Genomic DNA, 27,216 nt, shown 5'->3' on the forward strand with positions numbered 1-27,216 from the left:
ATCTAAACCTGAAACTGTGCATGTTAGAAGCTATCTTATGAGCAGTTGCTATGATTTGTGAGTTTATGCCCATAAAGGAGAGTCTGCATGAAAAGAAAGCCATGGTTGTATTTTGTGGTCTCTCATGACCCATCCTTGCCCAACCACAAATCAAATGACTAAAGACGACCCTGCCTGTGCAGCTGATCGTGCATAGCCACACTGCTGCACCTCTGCAGCGTTTCGATGCAACTAGTATGGTTGCAGTAGTCCTGCCCTGTGTGCTATCAGTTGCAGGATTCATGCTTAACTGTAAAACTTTTTCTTTAAGAGAGAAACAGAAGTGGTATCAATTAATGCAGTTTTTTAAAATACACCTCCTCTTAAAAACATTTCATATGTTTGAAAAGTATAATAGAAATGTTTCTTTCAATATTTATCTTTCCGTGATTAAATCTAATAATTTACATTTTGTATTCAATGTTACCTTAATGCTCTTTTTTATTTAAAAAAAGTTAACCTAAACACACCAAACACTCAGCTTGTCTATTTAAAAAATTTGGATACACATCTAAATATAATATGGGAAAGATAAAAGAAACTTTAGAGCCCTCAGATGGTAGCTTCTTGATTGATGTAGCTCATTAAATTTTCAAGTTTACAGTTCAGATAAACTCAAAAATGGAAAATTACGACTTGAGAATCAAAAAGCAAGTCACTATATAGTACACTTAAAAGATAATAGTGAACTAATCTGTTTTAAATACTTATTTATAAGTTACGTAATTTTATATATGTGTAACATGTTATATATATATACACACAGCTTAATGTATAAAGTGTACTGTACTCAGTAATACACAGCAGTCTTCCAGCCAAACTGACAGAGATAACAGCAGGTGGCACCACAAACCTTCAGCTTTTTGGGGAGCAGAGGGTTTCTGAGTGTCAAATCAGAAGTAAATCAATTTCCAAAGATTGCCCCTTATGCTTCTATTTGTTTTCCATTTTTAGGACATTCTTTAGGAAGTGACCTAAAAATGTCTCTTATCTGAACTTTATTGCATTACGCTGAAGACCTCTTTTCAGGCAAAGAAAATGAGCATCCTTTTGGACAATTTACTCCCTTTATTGCAGACAGCGAAGCGCCATTCATTCTTATCCATCAAGAAAGATGGCAAAGTAAACAAAGTTTTAATGTAATAAACTATATTATTGTTTAATTTCTGAACAACAATGGAAAGATACTTCATAATGAAAGCCTCCTCCCCAACATAAACCCAAAAGTTAGAAACCAGATCTTTTTCAAATATGCACTGTGAAATGTTAGAACAGAGGATAATTTTTAAAAGATAGTGAATAATGCATAGTCAAACACTGGCAAATTTTAAAGAGAGATATTAGTGAGCCTAAAATTTGATGTCAGCCAAAACGTGAGTTATTTCTTTCAGTACAGAACAGTTATTCCTGTTAGAGCTGTACTTTAGTCAAGTAACTTGCATATTGTAACAGAAATATGCTTATAAACTGGAGTATTTTATAATAGAAATAAGAACTGTATGAGAAGGGCTCTTCTACAGTTGCTTCAACAAACACCCTTAATTTAAATCCAGTTTAACCAGTGTTGGCAGAAAAGCCATTTGTGCACAGATATGTACAGTACTATGCAGCAACAAAGAAGGAAGGCACTTCAGGGATAGACTTGAATAGTAAGTAAGAATACCCCACAAAAACAGAAAACAGACCACATTTTGAAAACACGTGCAACTGTTGACACTTAAACTGTCTATATATTAGACATCTTGTCCTTTTCCACATAAAATTTTGAAGTTTGGAGTCTACAGATGCTCAATTATAATTTATTTCATGTGCCTGATACTGAAGAACACAAAGCAAAAAACAATCTACCCCAGGGACACCAATGAACACAAAAGCCTAGACCAATGTTATTTTAGAAAAAGAAGCGATATAAGCAAGTAACATTCATATATGATCAATTCTCGTGCTCCAGGAAAACACAAATAAATTGAGGCTATCGTATTTAATGTTTCCTAATTACAATAGCTCAGAGACAGCAGGTACCCATTGGATTCTAGTCAAACATCCATATATATTTAATTTAGCAATACCATCTTTCTCATGAACAGCGCTTCTCTGTTTAAGAAAAGCTCAGCTCTCAAATTACATCTACTCACATGAAAAATTGGGAACCATTGGTATGTTTGCCTCGGTTTGCCATTGACAAAAGGAACGCTCTGTCATGTTTGAGAACAAAGTTTTCATCTGTTTGAAGAAAAAAACCAACATGTTAGTTTCCCCCATAAATGAATACAAGTATAATTTTCTTAGCAGCACATGGACAGTACAACGAGAAATTCTTCTTCTGCTCACTAAAGAAACTTGAACACTTAAAAAAAAAAGAAATCTATGCAAAAATATCTCAAAAATTAAGGGCGGAGACAGATTTATATTTGTTAAGTCAGAAATACCAAGCAAAGAACACAGGAGTTTTCTTTTTTCTTTTCTTTTTTTTAAATAAAGTCACAACTGCTTTAGAAACAATCTGAAACATATTGTTAAGAATACATGTATTTTAAAATGTTTTGTTATTGTCTTCAAAACAACTTGAACTCATCATACGCTTCCAACAACTTAAACCCAACAATGTCTCCTGAAAGAAAGCCACTTCAATAACAGACTCTCCCTCTCCCATCCTAAAACATGGCTGAACATATTCAGTGCTATCATTTACACATAATGATGAGTATAACTTAGGTAGGAAGACACAGTTAAACAACTTTTTCCCTACCAGGGTGTTAACTAGTGCACTACATCAATCTACGGAACCCAAACTTGAAGTTTCAAAATCCAAAAGGAAATTAATTTAATAGTGACACTTGCATGAGAGGAGTAAAACACGTCCTCCTCTTCAACCCCACTGTAAAAGACAGATTAGAGGTTGAAAAATAAGAACGTATTATTTAATCCTATGAACCAAGTAAAGAGGACCCAGAGTTGTGCAGTTAAAATATTTTCAGTCAGCAAAATGAAATAACTCCACAACTAATTTACCACAGACAAAATCATATTAGACTTAAGGTTGTACCATTAACGTTTAGAAGTGCAGACAAATATACAGTACCAGATTTTTAGCACTTACCAATCCAAGTGTATTCTTTAGAAACAAGAGCTGAACTTTTTAGAGTAGGGATCTGTTCATATAGCTGCTTCTGATTAACAGCTGTAATATTCTGACATCTAACTATGCTTCCTTATAACATATTAAAGAAAATTCACAGCATGCACCTAGCTACAAAGAATTGCTCACAGCACACAATACATGAAACACCCAACAGCTTATGTACAAGCTTGTATCAAGACTGGAATAGCACAATAACTTCCCATTTTTTACATTGAAAAATTATACTGTACCTTGCCTCCTAAAAGCACTGATTACCATTACAAACTCTCACACCTCTCTCTTTTCAAAAAAGCTTTAGAAAGAAGGTGAATGGTGTACATTTATCTACTCTATGCAAATAAATAACTTGCACGGAGTATAAATACAGCCACATATTTTTAGAAACCAACACTAAATATACAAACCTCAGAGGGAAAAAATGGACAGTATTTTTAAAGAAACAAGAACTGTTTTGAACTGGGAATAATTCCAAGTATTTATTCTCCAAATAATTAATTTTCCCTCAAAAAAGTTAGATACAGAATTCTCCACGTCTCCAAGCAATACAGATATCCATCCACAAACTGATACATTATCAGTTGTCCACATATTTACTAGGGAGGGTGCAAGGGAACAGAGTTTGAATTTGTGTTACTGAGCTTGTGTCTCTTACCTTTTCATTTTGCAAAAGACCACATTCTCTATAAACAAAAGAATATGTTGACAGTTTTAGGCAGGAAGATAGGAGTTTTCATGAATAAAGTTGCCTAACCTCCATGCTGAAAGTCATGTTTAACCAGTAAAGTTAGCCTTAATTAATTTTGTCAGTTAACATTAAATATCTCAATAAATATATCTGAAATCCATGCATATAAAAATAACTGTCATGCAACATTAGTTTCATGCAAAAGGTGACCTATAAGTAGACCTTTCCACATTAAATATCTTGGGAATCAAAACTTTTTATCTCAGAAATAAAGCAACAGACCATAAAGACATATCAGCCCTTACCTTTAAAATATCCACCATAAATAGATTCACCTCCTTTTCCATTACCTATGTAGTAAAAGCATGCATTACCAGAAGATTTTAGGTTTGCTTTATAAACAAACAATTTTAGAATAGTAAGTGACAAATTATTTTCAAAAGGTACTATTTGTAAATAATATGAACTGAAGGGATACACTCAAGTATCAAATATCCAACATTCAGATTTTGTACAAAAAAGTTTTCCAAAGTCTAACATGAAAAGTTTCTTTTAATTTCATGAAATATTTTTGTTTGGCTTTAAATATGCCCCTATGGAGTCTGCAACTCAGACCTTTGCAGCAGTGATGTAGTTCACAGTCCAGTAAAGCTTGCCCTGGTGAAAGAGGGGAACTGGAAAAACTCAAGTGATGCTCCAAAGCAGTGGTGAGCAACCTGCGGCCTGTCAGGGTTATCCGCTGGCGGGCCGCGAGACAGTTTGTTTACATTGACCACCATGGGCACAGCCGCCTGCAGCTCCCAGTGGCCATGGTTTGGAATTCCTGGCCAATGGGAGCTGTGGAAAGTGATGCAGGCTGCAGGGACGTGCTAGCCGCTGCTTCCCGCAGCTCCCATTGACCAGGAACAGTGAACTGCGGCCACTGGGAGCCACGCCTGCGGATGGTCAATGTAAAACTGTCTCGCAGCCCGCCAGCGGATTACCCTCATGGGCTGTGTGCGGCCCGTGGGCCGCAGGTTGCACACCACAGCTCCAAAGGGTACTCCTCTCTCTTAGCACTTATTGATCTGCTAACAGGAGGAAACAGGAAAAAGTAGCAGCAGGCATCAGAGAAGAGAGCTAACAAACAAGGTTGACAGCTTTCCATGCCCACAGAAATCCAGCTGTGGCTCAGATGCCCCAGAAAGGAAAAAGTTGCTACTAGTTCTTTCAAAGCAACCCCACTCTATATCTGCCCCCTAGCTTCTTTGTTGGTACAACGTACCTGCAGAGGCAGCCTTTTACCAGTTGAGAGAGTTCAATCTGCAAGGCCAGTAAGAGTGCAGCAGTAAAGAAAAATCCACTTTGGGGAGGGTAAACATTTTAGGGAATGTACTGAGGGAGGGACACTAAGTTGTGTGTATATTGGGGGAAAAGAAGCAGAACAAGTCCTTGATGCTTTGAATTTGCATTGGGAGGCTCATCCAATAAGTATTTTCAATGCACCCATCACCATTGTACTTATTCACATAGTGACATCCCTCTAATGCAGCATTGTACCAGCACAAAAGAATCACAGTTAACATTACTAGCACTGCCCACACTGTGTAAAATGCAATAAGGAAAAGATTTAAAGTAAATTAGACTTAAACTAGACTTAAAACAACAAAAGATAGTGTTAGCAACTCAGGTAAGGAAATCTGTGTTTTAAAACTATATATTTTTAACATCTAACAAGAATATTTTAGAACCTCAGTATCAAAAAATACCTAAGGGGATTCTTATGGTATTCCAAAGACTCCACAATATTTGCAATTCTAAATGTAATCTTAATTACAATATACAAGAATGACAAATAATGTAATATTTGGCTTTAATATCTACAAAGTATAAACACATTTAAGGAATTTTCTGGCAGAAATTTTAACTTTATAAAATAGAACTGCAATTAAATCTCTTAGCATATTGGAAAAAAAATTCTGTTTTACCTTCACTGAAGTCTCCACCCTGAATCATGAAGTTTTTAACCACACGATGGAAAGTAGAGCCTTTGTAACACAGCTTTTTTCTAGTTGTTTTTCCAATTCCTTTTTCACCTGGTAAAAGGAAACGTAAAAAATAACTACCATCAATTTATTTGCTAAAAAAGTCAAATTATTGCCCAAACCCCTAAGCAGAGATATATTTTTTCTGGGAAACTCAGAGCTTAAGAGAAGCTATCAAAACGGAAAATGTAAGACAGCCTCATACAGATAAGGAAAAAGGGATGAAGCCTCAGGTTCTATGACAATGCAGACAACATCTGGTCACAGCAAAGACAATGCACCAAAAAGAGTATTTTAAGGAGACTGGCCCAGGAGGACAGCAGCACTGAGCACTGCTGCAGACAGGAACTATCTCCAGACAGGTCAGAACTGCCTTTGTAACGAAGAAAGGCAGGATAGGCAAAGCAGCTAGGGAAGGCAGTTCAAGCAAGTATTGATGCATTGGGCCCCTGCTGTAAAATGGGGCCTCCTCCCAGTATCCTGCAAAACCACAACAGGGCAGGGGAGACTCTCCTCTTGGGGCTCAAGGACCCATGGGAAAGAATTGTAGGATGAATCCAGCTAGAGTCTGAAGCCTGCACAGCAGCTTCAGAAAGCAGGGACCTATGGACACTGATGTCAAACTGCTTTCTGCGGTTCTTTCTGAACATTCTCTTCATGTGCAGATTCCCTGTTTGCTTCACTTCCCTCCCAACTGCCTTCCTCATGGTCTCCAACCCCCTAATCTCCTCCTAACATAATCCCAAACACAAAACAAAAAAATTGCAGACAAATATGACGGTAGTAGCCATTGTATTGCTCACTCTCCTTGTATATTTTATCTGTTTTCACTTACTCTTTGTCTGTCTTGTTTGGTCTCACTATAAGATATTCGAGGCAGGGACTGCCCCTTATTCTGTTTGTACAGTGTCTGGCATAATGGATCCCTATTCTCAGTTAGCCCCAATGTACTACCATAGTAAACATGATGATGATGATTTAAATAATAATTAATAACAAACAAACAAACAAACAACAGGAACTGGAGGGAGAAATATATAGGGCATCACTATGGATGGCTCAAACAATTAAAGTTTTAAAGCTATTATCAGTTCCCCACCAGGCCATAGCCTGGAAGAATGAACCCAACAAGAACAGAGATGGGTATTTTTGAAGAAAACAATTTTCTCAGAGGAAAACTATTCTAATCCATGGTTTATTGTAAAAGAATAGAGTATAATCATGCCCTACCAAAGGCAAAAAAAGTGTGAAAAGTAATGGACAAATATTAAAATTAAAGGCCATGTTCCAATTTCCCCACCACCTTTGGATAGGTGATTTTGGCCCTCCCCTAAAACATTTAACACTTCTAGATAACAACTCGCATTTCTGGAGGAAGTGCTAACCCTCTAATATTAACAACAATGCTGGAGTTTCCCTATTGAGACAGTGTGCAAAGATGTCCCACTGAGGGAAAAAAACCTGGTCAACAGAGTAGGTGTGCATGGTTAGGGGTCAACTCCATGCTCTGAAATGAATTAACTAATGGAAGCAAGTAAGTGTTCAAAAAGACACTATGTCTCTGGTTAACTAATCAGCTGTCTATTTAAATCCAAAACAAAGAAGAAAGGCAACTGAATCCAATTGTGTTAATGAAAAGTTCTACACTGCTGGCCAAATGAATACATTTCTTGGTTAAAAAAAAATAAATCAGTTAAGTGCACAGTAATCAAAAAAGCAGAAGAAGAGATGATAAAATGTTAGAGGATTGCACACTTCACTGCTTACGTAGGACGAGCTGCACACCCAATGAGACAGCAGCATATGACACTGCTTTCTGTGATATGTATATGCACTGGGAGGGGGCACCAGAAAGATTCCTCTGTCTGCAGCACCAAATGGATACACTGGGCCTGACTTTCTTTTCACAACAGTGGAAATTGGGCTTTCATTGACTTTGGTCAAAATCAACAGGGTTATGCCCACTGATGCCTAGAACATTCCCTAATATTTCAAAATTGATCTGACGCGCAGCACCATAACCCTATAGGCCTTGTCACTGCTAAGGAGTCAGCAGAATTGTATGCAACAGGCAGGTGGTGGGAGGGGCAGGAACACAGTCTCTATCCCTGAACCCAAATGCTCTACCCTTAACCTTGTAGATCTCCATCCACATGAGAACCTCAATGCACTTTACAGGGCTGAGGAAATTCACCTTCCTGCGCCCTTGGGCCAAGAGGAGATAAAGGAAATTAAGTGCCATTACAGTCAGTTCCTGACACTTTCACTCCCTCATGCTCCCCCATGTCCCCACTACCCAGACTTGTAACCTCCACGTTGCCTTTTACTCTCTCACATATTCCCACCCCAAACATCCTTGCTGCCACTGAATAATCTTTGTTCTCCATCACAAACACAATCCCAACAAATCCTGACAGTTCTGCTTATGTAGGCCAAGCTGTATACCCAACAAGAAAGAGCAGCCTATTAAGCTTCTGCCAGTGATGTGTGTACAAAAGAAGCAGGGAGTGACAGAGATTTCTGTCTGAGGCACCATATGGTCAGGCCCACAGAATGCCTAGTGGAAATCAGGCTTTTCCAATTTTCATCAAACTCAGAGTTCTGCCCATTGATGCCTACAACATTCACTGAAATTTTAGAATCGATTGGATGCGGTGTTCAATAGTCCTCACATTATATACACAGAAGGACATGCCCCTGAGCTGAGTCCAGGGCCTCACTTTACTTAGCCAATAGGCCACATAGATAAGCATACTGTTAGTGAGAAAAAAAACCTGATAGTTCATGATAAAACACCGTTTTAAAATCTTCTTAGTAGGTTTATGTATTTAAATATGTGAAAAATATCTATGTAGTTCACACAGTGGGATGAGATTTCAGAATACACCTTTTGTCAATTGCTTCACTCAAGTTAGCTTTTAACCCCTTAAAAGCTGGAGCAGGAGTATATGCAGTCTCAACTAAACAGCAATGATTTGCTGAAAATGAGGAATTCATCTATGCTGCCACCCCCACCATAACGTAAATGTGGATAATTGCTACATTGTCAGTGCTCTGATCTCCATTTTCAGCTGTCAAACCCATGCATAACTTCCTATAGTGCCCAATTCATTTTCTGGTACCAAACCCTCACAATCTTTTATTCCCCTAACGAGCACCAGGCAATAACACACCTGCAATCCCCCCTTACCAACCTAGTATTCTGAATGTCCTTGAAACTTCTAAAAATACACTTGTTCCACAAAACCTACCAGCTATAATATCCACTCACCCCTGTCTGTTCTCTGTATGGTATGCATTTAGATTCTTAAATTTTGGGGGCTGGATTTGTGCTCTTTGTTCATGGTATTCTGCACATTACACACTACCAAACCAATTGTGGTGCTGTAACAAATACTAAGAAACAACTGTAATGATAATTAACAATAAATGTTTGATAATAATGGGAAAAAATTACTTACCTGAACATAAGCAAAGAAAGTTTTTGCAAGTCTTTGGACATACATCTGAGAACAGCTGAAACATAATTCGACCAACTGGAAGAAAATGTAAGTATATGGTGTTACAAAGTATATGGTGTTCAGTTTGCCAATTTTTTGTCATAATAAACAAGCAAGCAAGATTTTTATTTACCAGTTCATTGAAAATGTATTTTAAGAAGTATATTGAGAACTGAGCAAGTTCTGAAAATGTAGTATTAAAATAAGTGTTCAGAAAGAGAACAGTGACAATAACAATTTACCTGAAATTAAAATTAAATAACTTCACCATATCTAGTTTATGAAAAATCCTAATCACTTAATAGTGGCTTGAAATTAAGAAATAAAAGTCAAATTATATCTACAATAAATATTTTATCTTGTCTATAACAACTGTATTGAAACAAGTCACCTAAATTGCTTTATGCCTTAGATAAATATTTTGAGTATCACAGGAGCAATGGGAATTGTTTTTTAAAGGAGCACACTTTGTACAAGGATAGATACATTTGAAGCTGTAAAAGTTAAACATATTTCATTATCACCTAGAGGCCTCAACTAGATCAGGGCCCCACTGCATGAACTGTTGTACAGAAGTAAATCACAATCTCTGGCCCAAATAACTGAGTGCAACACCTGACTAGCTGCTTTAAGACAGCTTTTCTCTTTATGCAAAGAGAGCTGCACAACTTCCATTAACAATAATGGAAGAATCATGGAAACAGTAGGGCTGGAAGAGACCTCGAGAGGTCATCTAGTCCAGCGTTTCTCAACAACCGGTCTGTGGAGCAGCACTGGTCAGTCGAAGCCTCCTTGCCAGATCCTGAGATTTCTCTGACACAGTTTAGGGAGGCAGCAAGCTGGTTTCTGGTATCAAAAAAGTTGAGAAACACCGATCTAGTCCATCACTTCTTTCAGGCAAAGGCCAGTCACACGCATTCTTAGAATTAGGGCTCAGAAGAAGTGGTAACTTATGGTGCTTTATAACATTAGTTTATCTAGGCACATATTAATATGTTCAAAGGCACAAAAAGTTTTTTAAAAGATGTTTTCATATTCCTTTTTGTATATTCCAAGCTACTTGAAACTGCATTCTGTAAACCGAAGATCATAAATAATGTTTGTAGAACAGTATAGTGAAACGCACAATTTGCAAAACAAAATTTGCTTGATAGACTTATTATAGCTTGTGAAATAAAAACCACAAAAACTAAATAATTGTCAAATATTATACAGATCTTTGTGATAACCTATTAAAGAGTACCCTCTAGTGATATAAAACATTAACACTTCAACACTGACCAGAAAAGCAGCAAAAGATTGTATTGCTCCAAGTTTGTTGAAAAGCTACTATGGAACTAGTTCTACTGTCCTGCCATGAAAAAAGTCTCTTGCATTTGAGACTTAAATTATTCTATACTGTGGCATCTAGGAATATTTTCAGATAACTTCCGTTCTAAGAAATTCAGTAAGTTTTAATTCTGATTCTCTAAAAATATATGTAATTGTCAGAATGGCTTCCCAATAATTTACTGGTTTGGAAAGTCAGGAGATTCTCTACCTTAGTGTGGGCACAAAGGTTCATCCAGGACAGATTGGAAGGCCTCACCCCACTCCCTTCTCCCACCAGCAGTCAAGGAAGGGAGGGGGGGGGGAAAGGATGAGCTCACACTTCAGCAGAATTTCCCCCCCATTTGCTTGAAGTTCCCTCCACAGGACCAGAAGCTGCTCCTGAACCTCATTAAGCACCTTTTCAGTATTAACACTAGCTAGAATGTATCTAGCAATTTTTATTAACATTAGTTAATAAACCATTTTGCTTAGTTAAGAACACTGTAAAAGTCTTGTATGTAACATTTACTGTTTAGTTTAATCTTAACCCTCATTATGCAGTTCTTATTTTTAATTCCATGTCCTTCGTGAGAACTGTCTCCCTTTCCCCATCATGACAGGGACTAAGGAGATATGTAAAATAATTTATTTAACATATTAAACTGTGGAATTCATTATCACAGGACACCACTGAGGTCAAGAGTCTAAATGGATTTGAAAAAAAAAAAATCAACGTCCAATAGTTACATTTGATAGTATAAATAAAATATTTATAGAAGAGATAAATGTTAAGAAAAATACTGCCTATGGAGGTAAATTATTCCATAATTGTCCACAACAGCACTTTTTCTATCTTGAATTATCTGGTACTGACCACTGTTAGAAAAAAGATACTGGACTAGATGGACCATTGGTCTGATGTGGTGTGGGAATTCTATGAATATTAGAACTCAAAATTGAGAATTTATAACAGAAGAGACTACTCACCCTCATAGTACCACTGGAATATGTGTTAATGAATCTAATTCAACTATTGTATATGACAAATTTTGAACATTTTCTTCATCAGCTTCCATGATTTTACTTAGTTTAGAACATCTACAGTCAGACCTGTGGCTCTTCATAGTTGTAGACAGATATTAAAAAGTACTTAAATAACTAAGGATAGAAAAAACTGCTTGGTTTGTAGCAACATGGATGTAAACGGTACCCAGCAAGGAAACAGTTTCATTTAAGCAGCCTTTCAAACACAAAAGCAAAAACAAATATTGCACATTTCCACTACCAAATAAAATGTTAAAATGCTCTTAAATGTTGAAGTAACTCTGTCCCAATAATTGTTTTTTTAAAAGGGTGCATGACATGAATATAGTTAAAAAGACACATGGGGGAAGAACGGGGACATAAATAAGTCTCCTTAGATGAGCCCTGTTCTAGGAGCTAAAAAGTCATGATTCTGGACTTGTATTTATTTGAACAGAACTTTAAAAAATACCTATCATCTGGTTTAAGTGCCCTGCAACAAATTAAAAATTCATTTCTTAAAACAGTCTGATCTCCATCCACACTACTGGACCAACCAAAACTATGGCAAACAAAGACAGCCCACTTTCCCCATAAACACAATTTTCCCTGTAACCTGCCCTCCCCACCCCCCAAGCTAGTGAAAATAGCTGGGGATAGTAACAGGGTGTAGTCAGCTTGAAACAGCCAGGATAGGCAATTGTGATGCAAGAGTATCTGCTCCAGGGCTCCCTGGGTATGTCTACACTGCAATAAAATACCCACAGCAGAGCCACGGCTGGTCCAGGTCTGCTGAATTGGGCATTTCGAGCTCAGGAGCTAAAAACTTCAGGCTTGGGCTGAAGTCTGGTCTCTGAAACCCTGCGAGGAAGAGAGTCTCAGAGCCCAGGCTCCAGCTCGAGAGTAGCCCCGCAGTCCAAGCCCTTCAGTCAGCTGACCCAGGTTCTCAGACTCAATGCTGAGTTTTTTATTGCAGTGTAGACACACACCCTAAGGCCAGAAAGAGATCTGGGTCAAGGGCAAGCATCTTCTCTACCCTTCCAGGAATTCAACATTAATATTAGGAGATGGAAGAAATGCATGCAAACTTTCCTCATCCTGACAGTAACCCACTGAGGTTCACCAGATAATGACTCAAGGAGTGAGAGCTCCTGTGAAGGGCACAGATAACAGGGGTGTGGAAACTCTCTCAACCAGCAAACTAAAGGAGGTTCAACAAGAACAGAGCAGGTAGCAGTATTTTTAACACCCTCCTGTACTGTGAGGTCAACCTGAACAGTGTGTGCCAGCATCTCTGCCCATACTGGCACACAAATGACTGAGTCTGGAATGACTGAGGCTCAACTGTTGCCTATCCCTGCAAAACTAAAGAGTTTTTGGAACATTACTTAGCCCTGCAAAATTCTCTACTGTAGGTAATGCTAAAGGGATCTTTGATATCAAGATCACAAACCAATCCCATGCATTTAGAGCTAATATGGTTGAGACTGTCATAATACTCAATTTGCATTTTCAGATAAATTATTGAGAGCTCTACAGAATAGGACAATGCCCTCCACTTCTCTTACGGATAAGAAGATAACGAAAGCATAACTCCCTTCTTCAATGCCTCTGACAGACCATTTCTGTTGTAGAATAAGTTTGAATTTGTCCTCTTGCAGATTCTTTGATGAAGATCCTTGAAATCCTAGAACTGTATAAAGTAGCCTCTCTGAATGAATTACCCACTTCTCAGAGATCATGCTAACCCATAATACAGTAGAAAAGACGGTAACTCACCTTTGTAACTGTTGTTCTTCGAGAGCTTCCTCATATCCATTCCAGTTAGGTGATTCCCAAGCCTTACCTAGGCGGTGGGGTCGGAGTGAGATGAGGCAGAATGCAAAACTGCTGAGCCAAATGCTGCATTATCTCTTGACTGTTGAACCAGAGCAGAATGCGAAGCAAAGGTGTGGACCGAGGACCAGGTAGCTGCACGACATATCTCCTGGATAGGTACACGAGCCAGGAAGGCTGCAGATGAAGCCTGAGCCCTGGTAGAATGCGCGGTGATGTGGCTTGGGGAAATATGAGCCAAATCATAACAAGTGTGGATGCACGCCGTCAACCAAGATGAAATCCTCTGAGAGGAAACAGGTAGGCCTTTCATTCGGTCTGCTACCGCGACAAAGAGTTGGGGCGTTTTACGAAATGGTTTTGTCAGCTCAATATCAAATGCGAGTGCTCTACGGACGTCCAGGGAGTGCAATTGTTGCTCCCGTCGCGTTGAGTGTGGCTTCGGGAAGAAGACCGGGAGAAAGATGTCCTGGTTAACATGAAAGGCCGAAACCACCTTAAGGAGGAAAGCGGGGTGTGGTTGCAACTGCACCTTGTCCTTGTGGAACACAGTGTATGGCGGATCCACCGTAAGAGCCCTAAGCTCGGAGACTCGTCTGGCCGATATAATGGCTATGAGGAAAACTGTCTTCCAAGACAGGTATAGTAGCAAGCAGGTTGCTAAAGGCTCGAATGGAGGAGACATAAGTCTGGTTAAAACCAGGTTGAGGTCCCAGGTCGGGGCTGGGTGGCATACTTGAGGGTATAAGCGCTCCAAGCCCTTGAGGAACCTCGAAACCATAGGGTGTGAGAACACGGAACGACCACCTTCGCCTGGTAGAAGGTAGAGATGGCTGCCAAGTGTACCCTCAGTGATGATACTGCTAGGCCCTGCTGTTTGAGAGACCAGAGGTAGTCCAAAATAGAGGGAATCGAGACCTCAGTGGGAGTAAGATTAAGCGTTTCGCACCAGCAGGAGAAACGCTTCCACTTGGCCAGGTACGTTGAATGAGTGGAAGGCTTCCTGATACCCAGGAGAACTTGTCGTACTGATTCAGAGCAACGTAACTCTGACTGGATTAGCCACGCAGCAGCCACGCCGCAAGGTGAAGAGCCTGCAGGTCCAGGTGGCAAAGCCTGCCATGGTCCTGAGTTATGCGGTCTGGGTGGAGTGGCAGGGTAATTGGGTTGGCTATCGACAAGTCGAGCAACGTGGTGTACCAGTGCTGCCTGGGCCACGCTGGAGCGATCATGATGATGCGCGCTCTGTCCCTGCGGAGTTTCAGGAGGACCTTGTGAACCAGCGGAAACGGTGGGAAGGCATAAAGGAGCTGGCTCTTCCACGGCATCAGGAAAGCATCCGAGATCGAGCCTGGGGAGAGACCTTGGAAGGAGCAGAACATCTAGCATTTGCTGTTCTCGCGGGAAGCGAACAGGTCTATGTGGGGAAATCCTCACTTCTCGAAAACAGAATGCAAAACGTCTGGGCGGAGCGACCACTCGTGAGACAGGAAAGACCTGCTGAGTCGATCCGCCAGGGTGTTCCGAACGCCTGAGAGAAAGGACGCTACCAGATCTATCGAGTGGGCTATGCAAAAGTCCCACAGTTGGATGGCCTCCTGACAAAGGCGGGAGGACCGTGTCCCTCTCTGTTTGTTTATGTAGTACATGGCCGTTGCGTTGTCTGTAAACACTGAGACACAACAGCCTCACAACTGTTGCTGGAACACCTGGTACGCCAGGCGGACTGCTCTCAGTTCTCGGACATTTATGTGTAATGCCAGTTCCTGAGAAGACCAAAGGCCTTGAGTACGAAGGTGACCGAGGTGAGCATCCCAGCCGAGAGATGACACGTCCGTCGTCGGGGACATTGAGGCTTAGGGCAGATGGAACGGCATCCCTGCACACACCATTCTAGGGAGTTAGCCACTATTTTAGGGAGCCTAGGGTGCTCGGGGGAATGGTGACCATCGTGTCTATTGGGTCCCTGCCCGGGAAGTATACCGAGTTGAGGCAAACTTGGAGAGGATGGAGGCGGAGCCTGGCGTGTTTGGTTACAAATGTGCAGGCACCATGTGACCCAGGAGACCGAGACAAGTGCGTGCGAGCCGAGGTCACCGGGAAATTCTGTAGACCTCGGATGATTGTTGCCATCGCCTGAAACCGCGGCTGTGGTAAGCAGGCTCTGGCTAGATCGGAGTCCAGGATAGCTCCTATGAAGTCTAACCGCTGCGTGGGAACCAGACTGGACTTTTCTACATTGATCACCAGGCCTAGACGCGTGAATAGGTCCTTGATGATGCCCACATGCTGAGTGACTTGTGTCTCGGAGGCCCCTCCGATGAGCCAATCGTCCAGATACGGAAAAACTTTTATCCGACGTCAGCAGAGGTAGGCGACGACTACAACCATACACTTTGTAAATAACCTTGGGGCAGTAGAAAGACCGAACGGCAGGACTGTAAACTGGAAGTGCTGACGGTTGGCTACAAAGCGGAGGTATCTCCTGTGCGGAGGAAAGATGGCGATGTGAAAGTACGCATCCTTCATATCGAGGGCGGCATACCAGTCTCCAGGATCCAAGGACGGCATAATGGTCCCCAGGGATACTATGTGGAACTTCAACTTTGTCATGAACTGGTTAAGTCCTCGCAGGTCTAGGATAGGTCTGAGGCCTCCCTTCGACTTGGGGATTAGAAAATAACGGGAGTAAAACCCCTTGCCACTTTCGTCCATCGGTACCTCCTCTATAGCTCCTATGGCGAGGAGCATCTGCACCTCTTGTAAGAGAAATTGCTCGTGAGAGGGGTCCCTGAAGAGGGACAGGGTTGGAGAGTGGGAGGGCGGGGTTGAAATAAATTGGAGGTGGTACCCATACTTCACCGTGCGTAGGACCTAGTGATCTGAAGTTAACTGAGACCACACCGGGAGGAAGTAGGAGAGACGGCTGGAGAAGGGAGGAAAGGGATCCTGGCCTGTAACTGGTATGCCGCCCTCAGGCACACCTTCAAAAGTTCATCTTTGGTCCCGGTGGTGGTTTCGAGGGACCTTGATTTTGGCCCCCTTGGGGTCCTGACGGTCGTCTGCGACCACCTCGGCCGCACCGCCTGCCCAAGTCCTGTCTTTGTCTAGGCACAGAGTATGGCCAGTGAGGCTGGCACGGAAAGGCCTGCGTTGGGTCACCGGCGTATGCATGCTGCGAGAGCGCATTAAGACCCTGTTGTCCTTCAGGCTTTGCAGCCTGGGGTCAGTCTTTTCCGAGAAGAGGCCTTTACTATCAAATGGTAAGTCCTGAACGATATGCTGCAGCCCTGGTGGGAGGTTTGAAACCTGAAGCCATGAGATGCGCCTCATGGCAACACCCAAGGCCAGAGTCCTGGCTGCTGAGTCTGTGGCATCCAACGAGGCCTGGAGGGAAGTTCTGGCCACCTTTTTCCCTTCCTCCAAGAGGGCAGCGAACTCTTGGCAGGAGTCTTGAGGGAGAAGCTCCGTAAACTTACCCACCGCCACCCAGGTGTTATAATTATAGTGGCTAAGCAAGGCCTGTTGATTTTCCAGCCGGAGCTGTAGGGCCCCTCCCGAGTACACCTTGCGGCCGAGTAGGTCCATTCGCCTAGCCTCCTTCGATTTCGGGGCTAGCGCCTGCTGGCCGTGGCGTTCCCTCTCATTAATGGACTGGACGACTAGTGAGCAGGGAGGAGGACGGACATACAAGTACTCGGACCCTTTAGAGGGCACCATATATTTACGCTCGACTCCCCTGGCCGCAAGAGGGATAGAGGCTGGGGACTGCCATATCGTATCGGCATTCACCTGGATGGTCCCAATAAACGGTCGGCCACTCTAGTGGGGGCATCTGCCTATAGAATGTCCACTACCGGGTCCTCTACCTCCAGGACCTCCTCCACCTGGAGGTTCATGTTGAGCGTTACCCTCCTTAGGAAGTCCTGATGGGCTCTCAGGTCGATTGGAGGAGGGCCCGAGAAGGATTTTCCTGCCACCGCCTCATCTGGAGAAGAGGAAGAGGAGATGCCAGCGATGAGCAGGTCCGGGGTGGCTTGTTGCTCTTGGACGATCTCCTGCTCCAGAGGAATCTGGGAGTCCGGTGGGTGAATGGGGGCTTCCTCCGCAGCAGTCGGAGGGAGACGGCTAACCCTCGCCTCTGGCACTCGGTGCTCTGGTGAGACAGAGCGGGACGGAACTACTGGTACGCCTTGGGCCTGGTGGTACGCCCAAGGTGTCCAAAAAGACCACTGATAGGGTCCTTTCTCCTGGGCACATCAGAATCGCGGTCCTGAACATAAGAGCCGTCCGCGTGGGATGACACTGATGCATGTCTGGATGGCCATGGAGGTGCTGAAAAGCCCTGGGCAGAGTCTCTGTCTGTAGTGGACCTTGCCCTACTCAGCACTGGGGACCGGTACCGGGAAGCATACCGGTACCAGGAACGAGATCGGGACCTGCGACAGGAGCGGTGCCAGGAGGTCGACCGAGATCTCGAGGCCGGGAGCGGCTATGGGAGTCACGGTGCCTAGAGCTGGAATGGTGCTGAGTAGTGGGCCGGCGAAAGGGATACCGACCAGTGCCGCGAGTGCGACCAGTACTGAGGAGCAGAACGGTACCGGGACTGCGAGTGGTGTTGGGACCGGGAGTGCTGACGGGACCTGGAATGTCTGTGGGACCGTGATCGTGAACGGTGCCGCTCTGCTGTGCCGACAGAGGATGGTCTTATCAAGGCAGGCTTGCCAATAGACTGTATTACCTGCACCGGCGGTGTCGGGGGTTGAGGCAGAGTCGACTCTGTCATGGCAATCAGATCCCTTGCCGTTGAGAATGTCTCCGGCATGGATTGAATAGTAAGCTCAACCACGGCTCGCACCGGGGAGCTGACAGGCACCGGACTTGACGGCCCTCGTGGGACTGGAATCGACAGTGCCGACGTCGTCGGAGCCGTGGCAGGTGTCGGACGATCCGACTTAGACGAGCTCTCTGGCGGCGGTGCAGGTGGCACGGAGGCAGCAGGAGCCTTAGGCTTTCTCGACCTCGGGGAAAGGGAGTGGTGCCGAGTCGACTTCGGTGCCGGCGACGGCCAGTGCCGAGAGGCCTTGGCAGTACTGGTGTCATCCAGTGCGGAGGAGGTGCTTCTGCCCGCCGATTGACCAGCACTTGGTGCCGAAGGCGGAGGGGTAAGAGCCACCTCCATGAGGAGCTGCTTTAACAGACAGTCCTGCTTCTTTGTTCTCGGCTTAAAAGCTTTGCAAATGCGACACTTATCTGTCAGGTGAGATTCCCTGAGGCACTTAAGGCAGGAGTCGTGTGGATCTCCTGTCGGCATTGGCTTATGACAGGCCGAGCACAGTTTGAAACCCGGTGAACCGGGCATGGGCCCCAGCACCAGGTGCGGGGAAGGGGCTAATCCCCGAACCCCTCTTAACTATACACTAACTATGAACAATAAAAATTAACTATAACTATATAACTTTGAACTATATATAAACAAAATAACTAGACAACTACAAGTAGCTAGGGAGGTGGAGGTCAGTAAAATCGCACTCCACTGTTCCAACGACCGACATGGGCGGTAAGAAGGAACTGAGGGGCGGTTGGGTCGGCAGGGGTATATATCCGGCGCCATGGTAGCGCCACTCCAGGGGGTGCCCAGCCGACTCACCAAGTGTTGCTAGGGTAAAAATCTTCCAATGAACATGCACGCGACGCGCGCACACCTAACTGGAATGGATATGAGCAAGCACTCGAAGAACTCCATTTATCCAACCCTCCATAAACCAGCTCTGTATTAAATGAACAACCAGCACAGGTTCAGAAGTGGGTGATCTCTCCTGTGACCACTAGATGGCATTGCAGCCTCACGCTTTCCCATTCTCCAGCTCCGGGGTCGGCAACCTTTCAGAAGTCGTGTGCCGAGTCTTCATTTATTCACTCTAATTTAAGGTTTCACGTGCCAGGAATAAATTTTAAAGTTTTTAGAACGTCTCTTTCTATAAGTCTATAATATATAACTAAACTATTGTTGTATGTAAGGTAAATAAGGTTTTTAAAATGTTTAAGAAGCTTCATTTAAATGTAAATTAAAATGCAGAGCCCCCTGGACCAGTGGCCAGGACCTGGGCAGCGTGAATGCCACTGAAAATCAGCTTGCATGTCGTCTTCGGCACACATGCCATAGGTTGCCTACTCCGGCTCCAGATTATGTGTATTTTTGATTAGCTGATCTGGCCTGGTCTCAGTTAGATTGGATAAACAGAGTTCTGCTGTACCAAAATCAAGACAAAAAGAGTCCCCCAAAAGGGGGTAGATGGAGAAAGAACACAAAGAGAAAAAATGAAGTCATTGGTTCAGGAATTTCAAGTGCATTTTCAAAGGTTTTGTTTGGAGGTGGCTCTAAGATCACAAAAGACAACAACCTGTGGATCTGTCTACTGAATTTCAATTTTTGCCTTCTGAATTCTTTTCTGACAGTCTAGCGCTGGAGAAAGCGGAGATGAATTGCAGTAAATAAAGGGTGCTCTTCTTAGAGGATTCTTTATATAGGTCCATGCATTTCAAAGTTGATCCGGGGTCCCTTGCTTTCTCTCAAGTCTCACCATGCAAGTTCTGAAGAGGTCAGATTCCTCCACTTCAGCCTGTGTGTCCAATGACAAACTGATGTGCACCAGTTTGTCAGTTCATTTTATGATAGCTCCAGAATCAACAGCTATATGTCTGATGCAATGTAAGCTGCTCTTAGAAGAATGCCTCACTGCTTTCTGACCTTTCAGACATTATCTCCTTTACCTCTTCCTGTAGTTCTTCCAGAACACAGCTTGACAGGTTGCCACACAATAGACAAATTGTAGCTGAATATGGCTTTCACTGTAGAAGATCCTTCTTCCTGACACCACTGTAGCCTGTGGTGGTTTTGATTTTGTTTTTTTCATTTGCCAGGGACATCAGAAGAAAATGAGTCTCGGTGTTGAGAACTGGATTCTCTCCCCGCCCACCTAAGGAAGGAAGAACTTGCTATAACAAGTTTGTCTTCTGCTAAACTAGTGGGTGGACAGGTGTTATCCATAAACCCTTGTTAGGATCCATAAGGACTGCACTGAAAGGCAGGGTCAGTCTGCTGGTTGATGAAGTTTCAAATTCTTAAACTTATGAGCCTTTTCAACTGTGGAAAGTTTGAAATCCAATGGATCTTGTGAGCAGATCTTAGAAGAATTTAAATCTGCCATGGTTGTCACTGATGTCATCTCTAGCATAATACCCACTATAGAAGAAAAGGCATTAAGATTATGGTCCTCAGGACAATTTCTTTGCCTGTGGATTCTGAACGTATCCTCAACAAGATGCATAGGTGCTTTGGCAGGTTTAGAAACTGACCTTACAATTGCTGATGCAGCATCAGGATGCTACTCAAGAGCAATTATTTGTTTCTGCACTGATTCTTAGGTTGCTAACCTTATAACTGCAAGTGCCATAAAGAGCCAAGTGACTCACAAAGAACAGCCTCCTCATAAGGATAAGAATGGAACAAATCATCCCAACTCAGAAGACCAAGCAAGGAGGGATTGAAACCAAGATATAGGGGGTTATATTGATGTTTTCTATGCCAAAGATGGAATCAGAGATCTAAATTGAGGTAGAGTGGACCAAACGTGTCTGCAGTGAGCCTCCAACTCCATCTCCATCGTGAATCGTGGCAATACAAATTCCAGGAACTCTTAAATTCTAATAATTTCGAAGTAAACCTGTGGCACTGCCCTAGATGGGGTTGTAATTGGAATGGGCTTCTTCCGGGGTGTACTAAAGATGTAGTTTGAGATGAGGAGTAGAGGATAAAGTCCTGCACTTGCATCCTCTCTCTCTAAGAAGCAGAGTGAAACAGAGGATGGTGGCCTTAACCCTTGAAACAAGAGACAAAGACTTTCCCCTCAGAACAAGGGGCCGTCAAAAGCAGAAGTTTCCTGCTTCAGCACTCTCTCTTTAGCACCAATTTCCTGCTGGAAAGCCATCCATTGACTTCTCAGAAGTGAAGGACATCACTAGGGAGCAATGGTACCATCTCTCTCCTCTTTTCATGGTGTTTCAGTTCCAGAGGAAGAGGAGGATTTGGCTTGGAACTTATCTTCAATATGCTCTGAGACTTGGAAGAAGGACCTGGTGTCAGCTTAGACTTTAAGATAGTCCTGGAACAAACAGAACTTCTCCGTCAGCATGGCTCAGAGCAGAGACCAACGGTATAAGCATTCTCTGGTGGACTGTCACTGGTTTCTAAGGAACCATGAAATTGTCTAACCCACTACATAAAACAGAATTTTAATTATCATTACTTTCAAATCTTGGTGGAGGGAAGTCTTTTGTTTGTGCTCTTTGTTTTTGAGTGTTGTTCGCTCTTGGGACTAAGAGGGACCAGACATCAATCCAGGCTCTCCAAATCTTTCTGAATCAGTCTCTCACGTTTCAAACTTGTAAGTAATAGCTGGGCAAGGCGTGTTAGTCTTATTTTTGTTTTCTAAACTTGTAAATGTTGCTTTTTTGCTGAGACAATTTTACCTCTGTTTGCTGTAACTTTGAACCTAAGGCTAGAGGGGGTTCCTCTGGGCTATATGAATCTGATTATCCTGTAAAGTATTTTCCATCCTGATTTTACAGAGATGATTTTTACTTTTCTTTCTTTAATTAAAAGCTTTCTTTTTAAGAACCTGATTGATTTTTCCTTGTTTTAAGATCCAAGGGGATTGGATCTGGACTCACCAGAGATTGGTGGGGGGAAAGAAGGGGGGTTGGTTAATTTCTCCTTGTTTTAAGATCCAAGGGATTTGGATCTGTGTTCACCAGGGAATTGGTGAAGTCCCTCAAGGCAACCCAGGGAAGGGAAAGTTTTGGGGGGGACAGAGAGTGCTCCAGACACTGGAATTCTGGATGGTGGCAGTGTACCAGATCTAAGCTAGTAATTAAGCTTAGAAGTATCCATGCAGGTCCCCACATCTGTACCCTAAAGTTCAGAGTGGGGAAGGAACCTTGACACCTGCTATGACTATGAATCCCTGTGGCCCTTGGCAAGTAAACTATGCCAAAATTTTCAAACCTAACTGTATAACTTTAGGCATCTAAATCCACATTTGAGCACCTACATTTGAAAATGCTTGCCTTCAGCACTAGGTAAATGAGCACAGAAATTTACCTGCCCTCAGGGCCATTGGGGAAATACTCCTTGGTGCAGAATTCCCCCCAAAATTAAAAATTCTGTACACAATATTTTAAAATTCTGCATATTTTATTTGTCAAAATAACACAACATAATCACACCAGTTTCACTTATTTTTGGTAATTTATTTCAAAATGTCTGTCAGCAAGTATGTCCCCGCCTAAGTTAGCCGACGGGAGATGCAAAGTCAAGGTGTGTGTCTTAAGCTTCCCCCTTCTCAAGGAGTTTGGCTCCTAAATCCAGGCTGCAGGGAAATGCCTCCCTCTGCTGGGGATTCTCAGCTGCAAAATCTGTCTTGGAGTTAGGTGCCTGTGCAGTTTTGAGGAGGAGGAGCTCCTTCATAACTTTTAGCCCAGTGGTTAGGGTACTCACTTGGGATGTGGGAGATCCCTGGTTTAAGCCCCCTTCACCTGAGACACACCACAGTGGATAAATAATTTAAAAAGTCATTGGGCCAAAGAGAGCACGCGCAAGCACAAACATGAGAATGACTAGTCTAGTGGCTTGAGATTCACCTGAGAAGTGGGACACCAAGGATCGAGTCCTCCTGCTCCACTGCTTTTTAATTTATCCACAGCAGAACAGCTTCAACAAGAGAGACTGAGGGATCACCCACAACAAAAATATCCCACATCCAGTGGCTAGACCACTCACCTGACAGGTGACAGATCCCAGTTCAAATCTCTTTTCCACCTCAGACAGAGGGGAACTTGAACCAGGAGTCTCCCACATGCCAAGTGTGTACCCTAACCACTGGACTAAAAGTTCTCCCCACTTCCCCTGTATGTTTTGTAGAAATTCACCTATGAGGGCCTGATCTGGTAAGCGTACTCTGAGTGAGTTGGGCATTCCGCCACCTATCTTCCCCTTGTTCTTGCATCATGCTGGGGCTTAGGTGTCTGGATGCCTAGAAGGAAGCTGCAGTGTACATATCCAGAGGCAGAAACATAGGCACCTAGGGAATGTCTACTGCAAAAATGTATACGCTGAGCAATTTTAGGTACCTACAGGGTTTGGCAGCAGCTGAGCAGGGGTTTTGTGAATCCAAAGGGAGCCTGATTGTGGGATTTAGACACCTAACTCTTTTTGTAAAGAGAGCCCTGGGAGTCATACAGACACAGGTGAGTGTGCTCATAATACATCTTTTCTATGTCAGAGGATAAGCTTGACCTAACACAATGTACAGTTGACAATGAAAAAGGCTCTCCTTCACATAAGCTATGCTACTATTTAGATAAAGCAAGATGAATATATACCTTACTTTGATTGTGCATCATGAAGTTTGGCATACATCTAGGAATCCATTGGGGGGCAGATGGGAGTCCTCACACTTATCTGTCTGCTAACATATCATACAAGTTGCACAGGTTTCATCACTTGTCAATGTGAAAAAAGAGCCCTCACCAATGCAGGCAAGTAAGTGAGTCAGACAAGGATCTTACAGCAACCTTCATAGCTAGGACAATACACATAAATGCACACACAGTTATTGGTATGAATTTAACAAGCGAAAATTGTATGTGAAATCTGTTTGATAGCCAATAAATGTAGGTTTTATCTTTCCCTCTCCCTGAGACAAGAAGGAACCCATTTTAAACCTAGAGTCCACAGCCATATACAAGGCGCTCTCTCTCACAAAGTAGGTAAGAAAAAAATTTAGTGCCCTCAATTTTCCTAGGCCTATCAACTTTCTCAAGTGCTCCCTCCTTCTTTCTCACTGAATTGACACCCCAAAAATGTATTTAGCTTCTCTTCCTGTTATGAAGATTAGATAATCCAATAAAAGAAGAGAAAACATACCACAACTTTGGTGACCAACCACAGAGCTTGAAGAGCAAATTCTGGATATTGAAGGATTATTTACTATGAACAGTTTGTGAACAAGTAAAAATAAGTTACCTAAATATGAACTGTTTACACATAAATCTGCAATGAATATTTCAGCCAGCTTTAGTTAAGTGGTCCTTCAGAGCTTTCACTTTCACAGGATACGCACACTGGGGATCAGTGTTCATCACTAGGGCTCGCAGGTGCTATAGTAATACAAATGCATAAGAAAGGATGTTGAGGATGTAGTTGCTTTTCTCTCCTGGTGAACTCCCTCATCCAACCTGAGCTGCAAATCTCCCTGTTACCCACCTTTCAAAACCTTCCTGGACCAAACAGAGTACTGGGGAAAATTACAGCACACTCAGACTACCATTAATAGGAGGCTCATAATGAAGTATAGGCTCCTATAGTCAAGACAGTGGCATACAACCTCTGCAGCATTGAGTGTGTAATAATGGCAGCCTGCCAGAAGCCTGAGGACCATACACAATTTGAACCTAAGTTTAAATTATTTAATAAAAAACAGACGCATGATCACATATCCCTCAGAGTTTGAAATTCATGGGAATAAAAGTTTAACCAAAACAAAAATTTGAAATTGCAATACAAGTGAAAGGGAGGCTACATTTCTTTTTAAAAAATAAGAAATTCTATTAAGAGAAATGAATAGCTTTGTTATTTAAATTATTAGTTAAAAAACTTTTTTCCCTTAAATGCCTGACCAGAGGGGGAGACGACTCTTATCACAGCAACACTTGAATAATTATTCGTTTCCCCTTTCTTGCCCTGCATTCTCTGAAGCAACCTAAAGCCCCACATAAACTTCCTTCCACAGAACTAACCCTGTCCCCAATAAATGTGTCTGTCTTCTATGCTGCCACAAATATAAATGTATTTGGAGTACTACCTGAAGGTGATTAGGACTATCAAAAATTACTCTTTTTCTGAATAACTGAATAAATTAGGTGGGAGACTATAGTAATCAATCTTCTCCAAGTCCTAGCTTCTGCTTAAAACTCTGACTAATTTGATGCGTTCAGTTTGCCGTGTTCCTAAACACAATTTGCTTTAGGCTTCATTTCAAATCTCTATGGTCTTTCACTAACCACTTTAACAGTGAGCATAGCTCTATATAAAACAGTGAAAGATATCATGCTTGCCCCAAAGATTTATCAAGTCAGATCACAAAGGAGACTGCCCCATCCCATCTCTTTCATACTATACTATGAGTGAGGGAATGAATGAAGAGAAAACACATGGGAGAGAGATTGAGAGGAGAGAGAACATTAATAAGGAAAGTTCAGTAGAACTTAAGGGAGAGAGCAAATAAGAATAGCAAATACAGTATATTTTCTGGAGGATGAAGGGATGGTGGTCATAAGTATTAAGTCTGGGCTTATTCAGCTTTAAATTCACCACTCAAGGGGAAAAATAAATCAGAGGAAACATTGTTCTGCCCTGCCATATAAGTTACTGAAACCTGCGAGTGAATAAAACAAAACACACACACACACACACACACACACACACACTCACTCCCATCCAGAGCTTTACAAACCTTTGACATGTTTAAAACACAATCCAGAACATCACAATGTTAAATTAAGTTATTCAACTATGCATGTGCTGGTATACCAGACTATTTGGGAAAAGAGGTACTGCAACTAATCTGTCCCTAAAAATACATATTTTGCATTATTTAAGAAGTGTTTTTCCATGACATTTGCAAAAAAGGTAAAAAGCATACCAAGAACAAATACACTACATTATTAATAGCTCTCTGTGCTACTGTCATATGCAAAGTTCTCACACTTGCTTATATTTCCAATTTATTTTGCAATTAGTGCCGAAAAAAAAACCACACCAACCATAAATATAAAGAAATACATACCAGAGAAAACTTACTTTGAATAACTAAAGATTCAAGTTGTACTGAAACACACTAATTTCCAAAGCACGCTAATAAAATCCACCACACAGCACAATACAAATACATGGATTAAAAAGCTGCGTTTAAAGATCCTATAGCTAAAATAAAAATAGGACATACCTATTTGTAAAGAGCCATACTACCTATCTCTCTATGAGATCAAGACCCTCCCCCGAACGTACTGTGTACTATAACAGATCTAATTGTAAAAAGAATGAGGAGTACTTGTGGCACCTTAGATACTAACAAATTTATTTGGGCATAAGCTACATTTGTGCTACATTGATGATATCTTCATCATCTGTATTCATGGAAAAGAAGCCCTTGAGCAATTTCACCAACAATTTCGATCCCATCATCAACCTCAGCCTGGATTAGTCCACACAAGAGATCCACTTCCTGGACACTACAGTGCTAACAAGCAACGGTCACATGAACACCACCCTATACCGGAAACCTACTGACCGCTATACTTACCTACATGCCTCCAGCTTTCATCCAGACCACATCACATGATCCATTGTCTGCAGTCAAGCTCTAAGATAAAACCACATTTGCTCCAATCCCTCAGACAGAGACAAACACCTACAAGATCTCTATCAAGCGTTCTTAAAACTACAATACCCACCTGCTGAAGTGAAGAAACAGACTGACAGAGCCAGAAGAATACCCATAAGTCACCTACTACAGGACAGGCCCAAAAAAGAAA

At 42.4% G+C, this 27,216-nt stretch overlaps 2 protein-coding genes across 8 annotated transcripts in view; one reads left to right on the forward strand and one right to left on the reverse strand.

Moving 5' to 3' along the window:
• Positions 1-27,216, forward strand: part of KLHL40 (kelch like family member 40) — a 249,731-nt gene that overhangs the window by 203,562 nt on the left and 18,953 nt on the right. The window lies entirely within an intron of this gene.
• Positions 1-27,216, reverse strand: part of NKTR (natural killer cell triggering receptor) — an 89,391-nt gene that overhangs the window by 53,248 nt on the left and 8,927 nt on the right. For 6 of the 7 annotated variants that reach the window (XM_050942420.1, XM_050942419.1, XM_050942417.1 and 3 more), the window contains exons 3-6: positions 9,352-9,426; positions 5,834-5,941; positions 4,172-4,216; positions 2,175-2,262 (exon numbers count right to left, since the gene is read on the reverse strand). In XM_050942420.1, coding sequence (XP_050798377.1) covers positions 2,175-2,262; positions 4,172-4,216; positions 5,834-5,941; positions 9,352-9,426 — 316 coding nt within the window. Of the gene's footprint in view, positions 1-2,174; positions 2,263-3,833; positions 3,862-4,171; positions 4,217-5,833; positions 5,942-9,351; positions 9,427-27,216 lie in introns of those variants that run through there. The other variant, XM_050942421.1, reaches the window with a different exon arrangement.

Source organism: Gopherus flavomarginatus, chromosome 2 (assembly GCF_025201925.1).
Source record: "Gopherus flavomarginatus isolate rGopFla2 chromosome 2, rGopFla2.mat.asm, whole genome shotgun sequence".
Classification (NCBI taxonomy): domain Eukaryota; kingdom Metazoa; phylum Chordata; order Testudines; family Testudinidae; genus Gopherus; species Gopherus flavomarginatus.